The sequence below is a fragment of the Macrobrachium nipponense genome, chromosome 37 (assembly GCF_015104395.2).
Source record: "Macrobrachium nipponense isolate FS-2020 chromosome 37, ASM1510439v2, whole genome shotgun sequence".
Lineage (NCBI taxonomy): Eukaryota > Metazoa > Arthropoda > Malacostraca > Decapoda > Palaemonidae > Macrobrachium > Macrobrachium nipponense.
The window spans coordinates 49,489,554-49,505,810 of NC_061097.1; the positions used below are offsets into that span (position 1 = coordinate 49,489,554).

The following is a 16,257-nucleotide window of genomic DNA, read 5'->3' on the forward strand; positions in this document are numbered from 1 at the left end:
GCATTGCGTAATTAGGCTTGACCCTGTCGAGTGACTGACACTTTGAGTCAAGTCTTAGATGGTTGTTTTTGGATTATCAGGTGTAATTCATATTATATTTTCCTTTGAGGGGAAGGTACGCGTGGTTATTATTTAGGAAGGGTAAGAGGGATTTGTATTTTTTACAGCAGAAGGTGGGTGGGTGCTGTGGGGAGGGGGTAAAATATCATGGTAGAGGTTTATCATGTGTTTTTTAAAATTTTAGAATGTATGTTTTAGTATTTTAAAGTAATAAAAGCGAATTATACATTGTTTATTTATTAGGAATAAGAATAATGACGTGGTTATGGAAAATATTTGGGAATAGCAGGAGTAAAGTATATTTTTGCTCTTATCAAAAAGGGAAAAATTATGGCGAGATGCTATTAATTCTTTATATTTTTGAAGGATTGAATATGTCAACTATTAAAACACACCAAAGCTGTTTTTTTTTGAGTAGGAAGAAAGTCCACATCTTTGGACACGAGTTGCAATATTGCATCATTCAGGATATCATTACATAGTCCTTTATTTTAGCACTACGTGAGGCAACTCCGTATTTAGGAGCTAGACAGGAGAAAAATGTCCTGTTATTATCATCAAACATCTCTGCGCAATAGCTGGTTATCCATGTGTGTCTGTTACTAACATAACTTACTTTTAAGTGTCCGTTACTAACAGAACTTACTTTTAAGTGTCCGTTACTAACAGAACTTACTTTTAAGTGTCCGTTACTAACAGAACTTACTTTTAAGTGTCCGTTACTAACATAACTTACTTTCACGCAGTCGCTACTAACAGAACTTACTTTTACGTGTCCGTTACTAACAGAACTTACTTTTACTTGTCCGTTACCAACAGGACTCACTTTCACGTGTCTGTTACCAACAAGACTTACTTTCATGTGTCCGTTACTAACAGAACTTACTTTCACGCAGTCGCTACTTACAGGATTTACTTTTACGTGTCCGTTACTAACAGGACTTATTTCCGCGTGTCCGTTACTAACAGAACTTATTTTCACGTCTCTGTTACTTACAGAACTTGCTTTCACGCAGTCGCTACTAACAGAACTCACTTTCACGCAGTCGCTACTAACAGAACTCACTTTCACACAGTCAGTACTAACAGAACTCACTTTCACACAGTCGATACTAACAGAACTCACTTTCACACAGTCGATACTAACAGAACTCACTTTCACGTGTCCGTTACTAATAGGACTTACTTTCACATGTCCGTTACCGGCGGCGTGGTACAATGGCGTCTTCCGCTTGGTGTCTTGTCCTTCGAGGAATTCTTGGAAATAAGCCACCCCTTCCATCTTGTCTAACAGGAATTCCACCACGGTCTGATGCAAGAACGTAGAAAATGTTAATCTTTGTTGGCAGTTAATAGAATGTTAAAGGATTACTAGTCATTAGAGTTGAGGGACATTATCATTGCTAATACTCCGTAGTTGCGATGTTCCCATCCTTTATATTAAGAAACTTCATTACCTGCAGTGACAGATAAATTGTGCATAACCGTCTTGATACTTTCATTTTTGTGCGACACGACAAAGAAGCCAATATAGAGTATTTAGTTCAGTGTGAGATGAATCCCCCTAGAGCAGAATGGACGAGTTCACCAATAATGTTAATATACATACTAGGCCTAATACTTGTCCAAGTGACTATTCACCTCTTAACCACCTGTGGTAGTGTGTAGAAAATACACGCGCGTAAATATAAAGATTAACCTCCTTTACCGACATACAGAGCAAAATAAACAACCCACGCGTAAGCAGCACCACTAAGGAAAACAGAGAGCAGAAAGTTGGACGTAACCGAGATGAGGATGCTCAGATGGATGAGTGGAGTAACCAAAAAGGACAGGGTTAGAATTGAATATATTAGGGGTACAGTAAAGGTCACTGAAGCATCAAAGAAAGTGCAAGAGGCAAGGTTAAGATGGTAATGGCCACCTGATGAGAAGAGATGAGCAACACATGGCAAGAGAAGTGGTGGACGTGGAGGTGGATGGAACACGAAGGAGAGGAAGACCTAAGACCAGGTGGAGAGATTGCATTAGAGATGATATGAGGGAGAAGGGAGTATGGGAGGAAATGACACAGGACAGAGGTAGATGGAAGAGACGCATTACAAACGGCGACCTCGAATATGGATAAAGCTGGGAAGAAGAAGAGGAAGCATAAGCAGATCATACTCGTCTCGGTAAATACAAAGTGTACAAATTAACCTCCTTTACCAACATGTAAGAGTAAAATAAACACCCAACAACACCTATTAAAACTCGTCCAGGTCATTACTCACATCGTGACCACCTTTAGCCGCGTGGTGCAAAGCCGTCTGCTTCGAGGCGTCTGCTTGGCGGAAATCCACACTGACGACATCGAGGAATAAACCGACGATTTCTAGGTGTCCGTGTGAAGCCGCCACGATCAGTGGAGTCATGTGCTGGGCGTCTTCGATCTGCAAGACGGAATGTTTGGGTTGTCTTCTGTTGGAGTTGGAGTTCTTCGTTTAAGGAATGGTTTTTGCGTTTGTTTAAGGGTATACCACAGCGTTCTTAGCGTAATTCGGCGCAGATTTTTGTGAATTTAGAATCCTATTTTGTTTGTGTGGATTCTGAGACATTTGGTCATTTTAATTTCAATTCTTACTCTCAAGCTCCTTAAGTACTATAGTAGATTCACACCAACCGTGCATTTGATGTTTAGGCCCGTCCCTTACGACGCTCCTGATTGGCTGTTGATAAGCCAGTCACAGGGCTGGAAACTCACTCTCGAGAGTTCACATATGAAGGACGTAAGTTCCACCTTTCCTGAGGGATACTTTTGAAAGATGTATCCTTCAGGAGACGTGGGACATACATCCTGCCTGTGTAAACTCTCAAGAGAGAATGAGCATTTCCAGCCAGCCCGTGATTGGCTTATCAACATATCAACAGCTATTCAGGAGCGTGGCAAGGGACTGGCCTAAACATCAAATGCACGGTTGGTGTGAATCTATAGTACCGATGGACAACTTTATAATACGAAAATTTCTATTCTACTTCTCATATGTGTTATTATACTTGCTGTGCATATGCATATTTCACGATCGGCATTTACCAAAGTTTGATTTATTTGCTACCACGAACTGGCGTCACCAATCCATTAAAAGTATTTTAGGGTGGTTGGGTGACAAAGATAATTTCCAAGAGCAGAAACTACGGGCTTTGTCTTGGTTGCTTCAGTCAAGTTGCTCTCCAGTTTCCCTGATATTAAACTTGGACCCTCCTGTTGATTAGGGGGTATTTCTACCTTTCCAGTTACTGCTTTCATCTGCGCGTTTCAAGTTTATGTGCAACAAGTAGTAGTTCAGTAATAGTAATGATAGTTTATAAGAATTTAGGAGAAGGTAATGAACCCTGAATCCTCATGTATGCAAATGACATTATTGATTTAAACTACAAAAAATATATAATTGAAATAACATATGGAAATGGGGTATCAATTTTAAGGTTTGACTTTATATTAGGCTTTTATGCAATTGCAGAAGAGACGGGGCAGAGAAAAAACTATAAAAAAACTATCCAAATCAACGTGTCTTAGCATTCATTATAGTGAATATCTCGGCATTGAGAACTAATCACGGATGCAAGAAGGTTTTACTTGCAACAAATCTTGACATTCTAGCACAAGCTGCAATGGATCACAACGAAGACCTTACAGGAAGTAGAGTAAGATGTGGACGAATGACCTGAATTTAAAGCCAGTTTTTGTCTGGACTAAAAGGACTGATAATTTGAATCGTACGTATTATGGCCATAACTTAAGATATCTTGAAGATTAAGGCATCTTGAGAATATATCTTACAAAATGGTGGTTTATTCTTGGTTTCTGGACCTGTAAAGTTCACTGTTCTTGTGAAACATCACTATTAATAGTGCCAGATGAAATCAGATTTTTCGACCTTGAATGTCTTCTATATTTTACGAACTTGAAAGCCTGACTTGGGAAGATTATTTTATCTCTCTTTGTCTGACATACCACTATCTAATCTATAATGTTGTTTCCTATTACTTGCAAACACGAAAGCCGCGACTTCTGTTGAACCTGCAATTTGAGATAGTTTGTATACTTAACTGTCTAACGATTGTTATTCTCCGAAGTAATATTCATGTAACTGTTATGCTAATTATTGCTGTAATAGTTCTTAACTGCTTTTGCTGTTAACTATCACAACTATTGTTTACTTCCTGTATATACTATTTCTCAGTATTCAGTACTGAACTGTATTTAGTACCGTGAGGTTTGGATAATAAATACCAAAAGGAAACGCTGTGTTTATCAAACCATGACTGGTGGCAGCGGTGGGATTCGTACCCACGCCTCCGAAGAGACACACATCCCTATGGCGTGAAAGAAGAGTGGCTACCTGTAATACCCATTTCATCATCACATCCATATCGTTATATCCTTCAAATGCAAGACATTTTGACTCGCTATGTTGTTTTGGTACCTCTTGAGGATTGTTCAGCAAAAACAGCAGTGGATACTCTAGTTGAAAGATGGATTTGCATGTTTGGGGTGCCCCGTGTCATAACGTCGGATAGAGGATCACATTTTACGGCTGATATCTTCAAGGCAGTGTGTAACCTGTTTGGAATTAAGCAGGATTTTGGTTCTCCTTACCATCAAAGAAGTCAGGCCCAGGTAGAACGTCTTTTATTCATATATTGTCTCATAAATAAGAAGGGGAGTGAGATAGTTTGTATACTTAACTGTCTAACGATTGTTATTCTCCGAAGTAATATTCATATAACTGTTATGCTAATTATTGCTGTAATAGTTCTTAACTGCTTTTGCTGTTAACTATCATAACTATTGTTTACTTCCTGTATATACTATTTCTCAGTATTCAGTACTGAACTGTATCTTGTACCGTGAGGTTTGGATAATAAATAGCAAAAGGAAACGCTGTGTTTATCAAACCATGACTAATTGATATTCTGCCTTACTTGTACTTGCGCCCCGCATGTCTCCACTAAATCTTGCGCGGCGGACATGTTGCCTGTCATGGCAGCAAAGTGGAGAGGGGTTTGTCCATATTTGTCCTGAGCGTTGACATCTGCTCCTTTATTTCTCAACAGGATGATCATCGACTCGCCGACGGGTTTGTACTCTGTTCCTGAAAAAAAAAAAAAAAAAAAAATTAGAGAGCCTTGGCAGAAGGAGTTCGGTCGATTTTTTTTCTCGTAAAGAAAAATTATTTCTGTATGGCACCGACTTTTCAGGTCCTTATAAACGTACGTATAACTGAGAAGGGCATCTTTCATGTTTTTTGGACTATGGAGAATAAGTACTGTTATTCAGATTTTGATGATGACAGTAAAACTCTCCCTGATGGGTTGGATAGGTGGCACTCACAAGCTCTCACCTGTTGTGGAGGAGACTGTAGGTCTAGCAACCTTAGCCTTTGTTTACTGGGAAGATTAAAGGGGTTAAGTCTGCCAGAAACTTTTTAAAAACCACATTGAACTTCATTCCAGAACTCTCACCAACCCTCTCCCATCCATCCAGGGTCCTTTCCATCCTAACTGAACTGGAAAAGGTAGCTACTGGGAAATGGCAGATAGCCACAATAAAGAGGATTTTGAAGATCATGTTCAAAGTGGAATAGGTAGTTACTGGGAAATGGCAGATAGCCACAATAAAGAGGATTTTGAAGATCATGTTCAAAGTGGAATAGGTAGTTACTGGGAAATGGCAGATAGCCAAAATAAAGAGGTTTTTGAAGATCATATTCAAAGTGGAATAGGTAGTTACTGGGAAATGGCAGATAGCCACAATAAAGAGGTTTTTGAAGATCATATTCAAAGTGGAATAGGTAGTTACTGGGAAATGGCAGATAGCCACAATAAAGAGGATTTTGAAGATCACATTTAAAGTGGAAAAAGCAGCTAATGGGAAATTGCAGATAGCCACAATAAAGTGTTTTTTTTAATGATATTTAGAGTGGAAAAGGAAGCTGTTATCTTTAAATTTATTTGCTGTAAAATAGCAAGTTATCTATTTATCATTACCTATTTCTTTTAATTTGCTTTAATTGTTCTCGATGCGGTTTACCCTCGTATTTTATTAATTGCGCGATTTCATTATTTTTCGTCCAGTGAGATTTTTTTTTGTTAAAGTGAGGTAAAAATGGAACGGGTTTGACACCAGTATCTTGAATTTCAATAATTCCGCAATACCTGTATTTATGACAGTACTGGAACGCTATTTTGACAGCACAGCAGGGAATCTTCAGGCAGAAATGACGTGAATGGAAGTACCCGGACCACGAAGAGTTGACCTGAGTAATTTAAACACCTTAAAGTAAATGTTAAGTGATATATATACTTGTATATATATATTATATATATATATATGTATATGTATATGTATATGTATATGTGTGTGTGTGTGTGTGCATATGTATGTGTTACAGTAAGACTGTGAAGCCAGGGAATTCGTAAAATAACCAATTCACTTAAAGACATTGATCCCCACAGGCTATTCAGGCTATTGTAGATTCACATCAACCGTGCATTTGATGTCTAGGCCCGTCCTTTACGACGCTCCTAATTGGCTGTTGATAAGCCAATCACAGGGCTGGAAACTCTCAGTCTCTCGAGAGTTCACATAGGCAAGGTGCATGTTCCACCGCTCCTGAGGGAGACGTCTTTCAAACAGTTTAGATAAATCATACAGAAATCTCGGGGATCAAATGTTCCAAAGTTGAATTGGTGATTTCATGGATTCCCTGACAATTACAGGGAATTTCGTGAAATGCCTGGTTTCACAGTCTTACTGTAACATACAGTATACACAGATACAGAATGTCCATTAAGTTCCAGTACCATCCTGAGCAATAAATACTTGTAATGGTACTGGGACTTCATGGATCCACTATATAAAGCTACAAATGTCGTGTAAAACGCAACTCGAAGGGGAATTATGACTTGTGAACGGCTCTGTAGTTGAGAGATTCGAACGCCTGACTGTACGCATCATCAACTCGATGCAACTTTCAGTCGACGCGCTAACCGCTCTTGACAGCGGAGTGATTCGCCCATCGACTGAAAGTCGTTGAGAGGTACAATCGGGTGCTCGAGTCTCCCAAGTCCCTAGTGGATCAATTATCAATCATAACTCCACTTCGGTGGTTTTGGTGGTGTTCCCGAAGTAGAGGGAATTGGATATTAAACGATGTTTGTAGATGCATATTTGTGTATATAAAATGCCACGGTGATGTAATAAGAATTCAATAATATATATATATATAGTATATACGTATATATAGTATATATGTATATATATGAATATGTATCTATATATATATATATATATATAATATATATATATATATATATATATATATATATATATATATATATATATATACATACATAGATATTCGTTATAATTTGCTTATGCACGCCAAAACGTTTCACGCATAAATGCGTACTATGTACATATTTGTACCTATAAATTCCACAACGACACGAGTAAAGTCCGATATATTTGCATGCGACTCTCGGATTTAATTGATTGATTGATTAATTGCTTTATGTAATTTGGCGTCATAAGAGTCTTCGATCCTTTTACTCACCAGTCTGAATCTGGGTCGCTTCTTGTCTGGGCTGCTGTCGAGATCTGTTGAAACGTAGATTCAGTTTTACTGCCATTGTCATTAGTAGCATATAATATTTATTAATAGTGTTGCACATTCACATTGAATTAGCAGGGGTATTTAATTAGTTTCCGATTGAGTAGAGAGAGAGAGAGAGAGAGAGAGAGAGAGAGAGAGAGAGAGAGAGAGAGAGAAGCACAGTATACTATTACACATTATGGAATGTAATCTAATCTCGTGAAGGTCTCCGCAGGTCAAACCCGAGTTCACTAGGCAAAGCATTTCGCATCAGCCGTGCATTCGATGTCTAGGCCAGTCCCTTACGACGCTCCTGATTGGCTGTTGATAAGCCATTCTTAGGGCTGGAAACTCTCAGTCTCTATCGAGAGTGCACATAGGCAGAATGTATTTTCTACCTCTCCTGAGGGATACGTCTTTCATTAGCGGTGGAACATATATCCTGCCTATGTGAACTCTCGAGAGGGACTGAGAGTTTCCAGCCCTTTGATTGGCTTATCAACGGCCAATCAGGAGCGTCGTAAGGGACTGGCCTAGTAGACATCAAATGCACGGTTGATGTGAATCTACTATAATTACTAAAGGTTAAGACGTCCTTGTTTGTTTACCTGACGGCATAGTGCAGGGGCGTCCTCTCGTCCTGCCCTTTGATGTTCACGTCGGCGCCGTACTCCAGCAGTAGCTTGACTGCTTCCGCGTGGTTGTAGCGAGCGGCGTAGTGCAGGGGTGCTAGCTGGTCTCCATCCAACTTGTTTGGGCAAAACCCTTCTTTCAGCTTCATGCGCACCGTGTCCGTCTTACCCAGCTCTGCCAGCTGTTTGGAATTGGGACGTTGATGATCTCTTTTAAGATATATAGAGAATTCAATTTGGTGATAACTGTGGAATTCTCTTTATTGTCGCAAATGTACGACATACGTAGTGGATCGGAAATTGTGGCCACCTCTGTACAAATGAATGATATAATGAATTGGAGTAGGAAATGTGTGACATAGGTATTGAAGTAGGGAATGTGGCCTCTCTTTGGAAATGTATGGAATTCTTATTCAAGTAAGATATATTTTAAAGTGATATTAAAGGACCAGAGAAGCGTCTTCGACGATTTGGTTAATAATAATAATAATAATAATAATAATAATAATAATAATAATAATAATAATAATAATAATAATAATAATAATAATAATAATAATAATAATAATAAACAGAAACGTAAAGAATTCTATGACGATGCTTATATAAAGTTTGTGACGATAAAAAATTATGGCCAAGGGGTGTGTGTGTGCTTGTGTGTGAGTAAATCAAGTGGTCAGGTTTTGGTTTACTGCCTTTAGGAAAGTATGTATGTAAAGAGAAAAAAAAAATAGATGGAATAAAATTCGGGACAATCATGGAGGTCTTAGTCGACTGACAAAACGAATAAGTGTGAAACTACAATTATATTTTGAGCAAAAAAGAAAAAAAAAATATGGAAGGTACAAGTCTTAAGGAAAAGAGAAACTGTATATTTGCTTCATTTAACGTAACCTTTCTGACGATGAAAATCCACGGCATGATCTCTGCCTCAAATACAGTTCCATTGCTCCTCTTAGTGTTTCCATGCTTTAGCAAATCATTAGAATCTTTCATATCATAGGAAGCATATAAAAACTGAGATTTCCGCTCATTGTTGTTATATCTTAGATACGTTACCTTTCTCAAATGATGCTGCACTGTTATGGTAATTTTTTCTGATAAAATTTCAGAGATTTGTAACTTTTTAATTAAAATAAAGAAGAAGAAAAAACCAACACCATTTGTCCCTATTGCGGGTGAAATGAGAGAGGCCACTTAAGTCTGTGAGTTTTAGAGAATACCATCAAGGCATATTACTGGTGAAGATAAAAACCAACACTGATTCATAAATATTCTAACATATCTTTGCGACTTGATAAAGTTTATCACTACGTAGCCAAAGATTAGGCATTAACTCAGGACTCTGGCGCTTACCTGATGTAGCGTCTGATTTAGGTCACGCTGGACGCAGTAATTCTCGCTCAGAATATTGACCTTGCATAACCTGTCCTGACACTCTTTCGAGAGAGGTCTTGTGCAAAGAGAAGAGTGGAGATTAATTACCGCCCGCATTAAAATGGAAATGAAAATAATAGGGTCACTAAGTATAATCAAGCCCAAAAGATTTGATAAGGGTCATTAACCCCAATGTAAGGTTAGATCATTTAGGGTAACCTGACATTTCCTAACTAACCTAAATAATCTAATAACTCATCATTCCTTATCTAACCTGGACTAACTATGATCCTATCGTGAAAACGGGGCTTCATTCTTGAATTCATTAATGCTCCCAATCAGAGAATTTTACTCACGTGTATGCATCTTGATCCGAATCTGTGTAGGGAATCACTACGATGTCCGCTGAAAGGAAAATTTAAGGCTCTCTCTCTCTCTGTCTCTCTGTCTCTCTCTCTCTCTCTCTCTCTCTCTCTCTCTCTCTCTCTCTCTCTCTCTCTCTCTGTGTGTTGTGTGTGTGTGTGTGTGTGTGTGTGTGTGTGTGTGTGTGTGTCTGTATAAAGGCTATATTATATATATATCATATACATATATATATATATATATATATATATATATATATATATATATATATATATATATATATATATATATATATATATATATATATATATATATATATATATATATATATATATAGTATATATATATATATATATATATATATATATATATATATATATATATATATATATATATATATATATATATATATATATATATATATATATATATATTATATATATATATATATATATATATATATATATATATATATATATATATATATATATATATATATATATATATATATATATATATATATATATATATATATATATATATATATATATATATATATATATATATATATATATATATATATATATATATATATATATATATATATATATATATATATATACTATATATATATATATATATATATATATATATATATATATAATATATATATATATATATATATATATATATATATATATATATATATATATATATATATATATATATATTTATTTATACAGGCTGAATAAGATTTGGAAATAGGAAATGAAACGGACTGAAGTTCGGTACGAAAGTAAAACTATTCATAAGTCTAGTGCGGTCTGTATTGTTGAACAGTCACGAATCATGCAACAACAATGAAACTTTATCTAAAGGATTCTGTCGACCAGAGAATAAAGCTTTGGAGTGCCATATTAGGAGTAAAATGACAGGGTGTAGTTAGAAATGATACCGTAAGGAAGAAGATTGGCATATGATCGTGTTAGCCAAGGTTAGCTGGGCTCCTGTGGGCAACAATAAGGGTGGAAGACCCTGACGTACTTGGATAAGAACTATTTGAGGGGAGACTGGAGATCCGTGGGGATTAGAGAAAGCGAAAGCACGGGACAGACATGAATGGCGGAATTTCACAGAGGCCCTTTTACGTCACGGCTTCTAAGAGAGAGAGAGAGAGAGAGAGTTTTCGTACCATTTCTGTTTTTCTGTTCTGAAGCTGCCTGCCCCATCGACCTGTAACGGAAAATTGGAGTCAGTCTTTTCGTCAGCGCATCAGTAAAATGGCGCTTCGGAATAGCATTATAAAACCTTTGGCTTTAGGTCAGGGTGGCTTTGATAGCTACCAAAGAGTCACCTAATGAAATTCATTCCTCAATACTCACCGTTATTATACACACACTGAGAAGAAAGGATTGCAGGAAATTAGAATATTTCAAAATTCGTCATTTAAAAAAGGCTCTGAAAAGTACAAAACATTGGTTACTGATGTATAGTGAGTAACTCTGGGAGGGAGCGGGGTTGACGAATGCCGAGCCTGCTCTCTCCGTAAGGGGGTAGCACCGTCAGTACACCTCATTCGGTGCAATGTAGGCATTACTTAAGGTTCTTTGCAGCGTCCCCTTGGCCCCTAGTTGCAACTACTTTCATTCATTTTACTGTACCTCCGTTCATATTCTCTTTCTTCCATCTTACTGTTCATCCTCTCTTAACAATTGTTTCATAGTACAACTGCGTGGTTTTCCTCTAGTAAAACCTTTCAACTCTTTTTACTGCCAATTTCCGCTTCAGCACCGAATGGCCTTAGTTGCCCCAGTGCTTGGCATAAGGCCAAAAAATCTATATAAACCAAATCAAATCAAAGCGAGACTGCTGTGCAACTCGCTGACATATCCCATTTGAATCTCTCTTTCAGCACATAACTTGAAAAGATAATAGCAATTAGTAAAGCAAGTCAAGTTTAGACATTTCCTGGATAGTGACCCACAAGGGTTTTTTTTAAAACTCGGTATGTATCCACCTTTGCAAAGGCGCGTTTAATATAAGCCAGTTGGGATGACCGTGAAAAGATAAACAAAAGACTGTAAATAACGTGAAGATAATGACCCCCAAGAAACATTAGTCATAGACTATGATCCCGAAAACTCTTGGGAGTCACATTCTAAGGAACGATCCGGTTATTTTAACAGTCGTGCCTTTTAACTATACGTGAGGTTCAGCAACACAGAAGTTTCTGTTGCGACAGAGTCTTTGTACGATCTTCCCGAAAATGTCGCCAAATCGTTGGAACTTCAGAAGTTAGAACTTGGTGCGAATGTTATGGACCTCACTTAGTAGTTATTTTAGCATTTATATTATTATTTACTTATTTACTTTACCATATTCATTCTTCCTTATTTATCGTTTAAAGTTTTTTTCTCTTGGAAACTTCATAAAACAGGAACCTCATATATGAGTATGAAATGGAGCAAGGGGAAGGATTAGAGAAGTGGATAGAATAGCAACTAGCAACAAACATATATATATATATATATATATATATATATATATATATATATATATATATATATATATATATATTATATATATATATATATATATATCATATATATATATTATATGTATACATATATATACATATATAATATATATATACATATATATATATATATATATTATATATATATATAGACTAATTATACCACTAATATATTCATACGCCTTTTATCTAAATCCACAGAAAATTAATATTTCTACAAGTGTACTGACACAACCTAGCGCGTTTATCTTTTCATTTCGTCCGTTTATCAGACACGAAATACTTCAGGGATCAAGATCTCAAGATAAAGCAAGAAGGATTGAGCCCCTTCAATATTCGTGTTTATTTTTATTTTATTTTTTTATTTTTTTAGTATCTTGAAAGGAAAAATCGTTTGTCATTCATTTTATCAGAAAATGATAAGACATCTTCATTAGTAATGGGTTGTAAGCCTTCTTGTTAAATACGTGAGTATCGTTGTGAGAAAAACGTGGACGTCTAAAGCTTAGACTTCTTATCTTCGCACAAAGTGTGAAAGTATGTAAGCAGGGTCACATATAAGGTCACATGAAATTATAAATCTCTGAATCATTACCGAATGTGTTAGCTTAACTGCAAACAAAACCTGGAACTTCAAGTGCAGTACATGTGCGCTTATGATTTTGAAAATTTACATTTACAGGCAAAACGTTAGAGTTTAAATGCGATTTGACTGCGTAAAAGTCGTAAAGATATATTGTAATCTCTAGAGAACGTCCCAAGATTCACCCATTTACAGTAAAATCGAATTTAACGAATACAGTCACTTAGAAAGTAAAACAATAGTCTTGCCACACTTATCAGCTGCAGGCTTGTTGTTCACCAAAGAATTATGTATAGACTCCATTCACTCCTGCCATACCTAATAAAAGATTTGTTCATCAAACGAATAGAGTTGAAACTTGTAGTGTGGCAAACATATTAAAGGTTTCTATGCCCGCATACATTACATCAGAATGAACTAGATAAAGCTTAAAATTACGCCAACTGAGCCAAATAAGGCGAACTAGAGGACCCGCAAAGACTTGGAACAAAAGCAAAGTAAGACAAAATGAAGATCTGCGCGTAAGCCAGACGACTTGACTAGACGCTAAAAGTTAGTCAAATCGAGGCTTTGTAGTTCACCGACCGGATTGACTAAAGAATTTAAAGAAACTCTAATAGAAGAAACTTACTCTGAAAGCTTTAGCAGTTCTGCACCTATGTATTATATAAAATAAAACTGTAGAATTCTTTCTTTTTCTGTAGAGAGCGAGGGAACGGAACCTAGTACCAGCCACTGGATATAAAAGACTGATAAGATAGGAGTCAAAAGGGACAATAACGACCTTCACGGGCAAGGGAGAGTAAATCTTACGATAATGTATAGCTGCTCTGAATTTTTAATTACACTTATCGTAATGCCTCGGTCAGATTGTGCCGTCATAAAAGGGCTTGATGTGTAGTATGTGGTGTGGAGGTTCGACAGTTTTTTTACGTATTTTTTTTTTCTTCATGGTAAAGCATATAAATGAGATTGTATAGGCCTAGTAGCAGTTCACCCGATGTTCAGTTGTACGTGCCTAAAGAGTCGGGAAGTTCAATACCTGTATAATTATACTGAAAACAGAGTCTAATCGATATAAATATATCTATATATATTTATTTATTTATTTCCGTATGTTTGTGCCACAGCGCAACAACTCCGTTTCGTAGACAAGTGCAGTTCATGACGTCACCGACGGCCAACCATAGTGCAGCAAATTTCCGGCCGCTTGCTAGGTTCGCAGGTGCTGCAGTTTTGACCAAACAGTGTCCATCCCCCTCCCCCCCATACCTCACCTTTTTTTTTTTTATTGCCGATTAATTGGTCAAAAGGATCACTTCTCCAGGGAGAAATACTTCGTGGAGGCGGTTGTTAAAGGCTAAATTATACTTAATCCTTCGGTTGATTTTTTAAAGTCTAGGTATTGTTACCAATAACTAATATTTAAATTAAATCTTGGCCCTTTACTTGCAAATGAAGGTACTAAAAAGCAACTTGCCGATATGGGAAAAACCATGTGTGTGTATAGTATATGTGCGTATCTATATGTAGAATTATATATATATATATATATATATATATATATATATATATATATATATATCATCTATATTTATAGCTATATCTATATCTATATCTATATCTATATCTATATCTATCTATCTATCTATCTATCTATCTATCTATCTATCTATCTATCTATCTATATTATATATATAATATATAATATATATATATATATAATATATATCTATAGAGGTATTTTTAAAGAAATTTATTGTCTTTTTTTTTCATTTTAGCTTTCGGGGAAAAAAAAAAAAAAACTATTGAGAGGGCTATTTGTCTGTCCGTCTGCACTTTTTCTGTCCACCCTCAGATCTTAAAGCGTCTGAGGCTAGAGGGCTGCAATTTGGCATGTTGATTAGCCACCCTTCAATCATCAAACATGTCACATTGCAGCCCTCTAGCCTTAGTAGTTTTTATTTTATTTAAGATTAAAGTTAGCCATGATCGTGCGTCCGCACCGCTATAGGTGCCAACAACTCATGCCACCACAGGGCCGTGGCTGAAAGTTTCATAAAGCGTTACACTCTGTACAAAAAACTCGATTGCGTCGAAGAAACTTCGGTATTTTTTTTTTTTTTTAAATAAAACATACGATATATTTTGTTGCCGTAAATATTTTAGTTGTGGCGAAAGTGTTACGAACGATTTTATTAAGCCACCCATAATTATTGATACATTTTCTTTAACGTCATAATGCTCGTTTTCTATAAGTCCGACACAAATTTTAAGGGTAACTTACAAAAGGGGCGTAAGACAGTCAGTGTATTAGATTTTTTTTTCTTTTTTTTTATGTACAGTATGCAGCAAAACTCGAGTGACCCGATTTCAGTGATTTTCGTTCAAAAAGTGACTAACTGGCAACTCTTACCTTCTTCACATTTCTAATGACACTGAATTGCAACGGCGAAACATTTTGGAACTTCGCTCATAAAAAGATACAGTTCATTTAGCATGGTTTTATAGTATAATGTTATATATTTTTTATCAAAATATAGCTAGGTCATTAGAAAAAACATTAACACCGTAGTTTTTAATCATGGTAAATATGAAAAGACGTAAATATTAAACGAATTTTACATGTTAGCCATCATAGTAATTTATTTAATGTAATGAACGTAACGGAGATGTAGTTGTGGGCGTGGCCTAACATTACGTCAACTGTGGTCATTTGCCAAACATGGTTGGAGCAACCCGACAGCGACCGGAAACGTCACCCCCAACAAGGAGAGCTATAGTTGAGCTGCATCTCGCCAGATTTTCAAAAAAAGACATAGCTAATCGTCTAATTATCAACAAGACAACTGTGTATAGATGGCTAAAACGATACAACGACGGAGAAGGATTGAAAAGCCACCCTAGATCTGGGAGACCCCGCTGCACAACCGCAGAAGAAGACGAAGTGTTAATTAACTTTATAACCAAACACCCGTTTTCGTCATCATTTTCAGTGAAACGAGAAACAAATATACAAACATCAGTTGACACGTAAGACGTCGGTTTCGAGAAGCTGGTCTTCTATGT

The 16,257-nt window shown here is 36.4% G+C and overlaps 1 protein-coding gene across 1 annotated transcript in view; it reads right to left on the reverse strand.

Annotated features, from left to right (window-relative positions):
- LOC135209255 (transient receptor potential cation channel subfamily A member 1 homolog) overlaps window positions 1-13,921 on the reverse strand; it is a 32,613-nt gene extending 18,692 nt beyond the window's left edge. The window contains exons 1-9 of the mRNA XM_064241964.1: window positions 13,820-13,921; window positions 11,262-11,302; window positions 10,063-10,111; window positions 9,686-9,782; window positions 8,306-8,511; window positions 7,659-7,702; window positions 5,026-5,195; window positions 2,334-2,492; window positions 1,247-1,369 (exon numbers count right to left, since the gene is read on the reverse strand). Of these exons, the coding sequence (XP_064098034.1) occupies window positions 1,247-1,369; window positions 2,334-2,492; window positions 5,026-5,195; window positions 7,659-7,702; window positions 8,306-8,511; window positions 9,686-9,782; window positions 10,063-10,111; window positions 11,262-11,298 (885 nt within the window). The 5' untranslated portion in view covers window positions 11,299-11,302; window positions 13,820-13,921. The remainder of the gene's footprint in view (window positions 1-1,246; window positions 1,370-2,333; window positions 2,493-5,025; window positions 5,196-7,658; window positions 7,703-8,305; window positions 8,512-9,685; window positions 9,783-10,062; window positions 10,112-11,261; window positions 11,303-13,819) is intronic.
- Window positions 13,922-16,257: the final 2,336 nt, after the last annotated feature.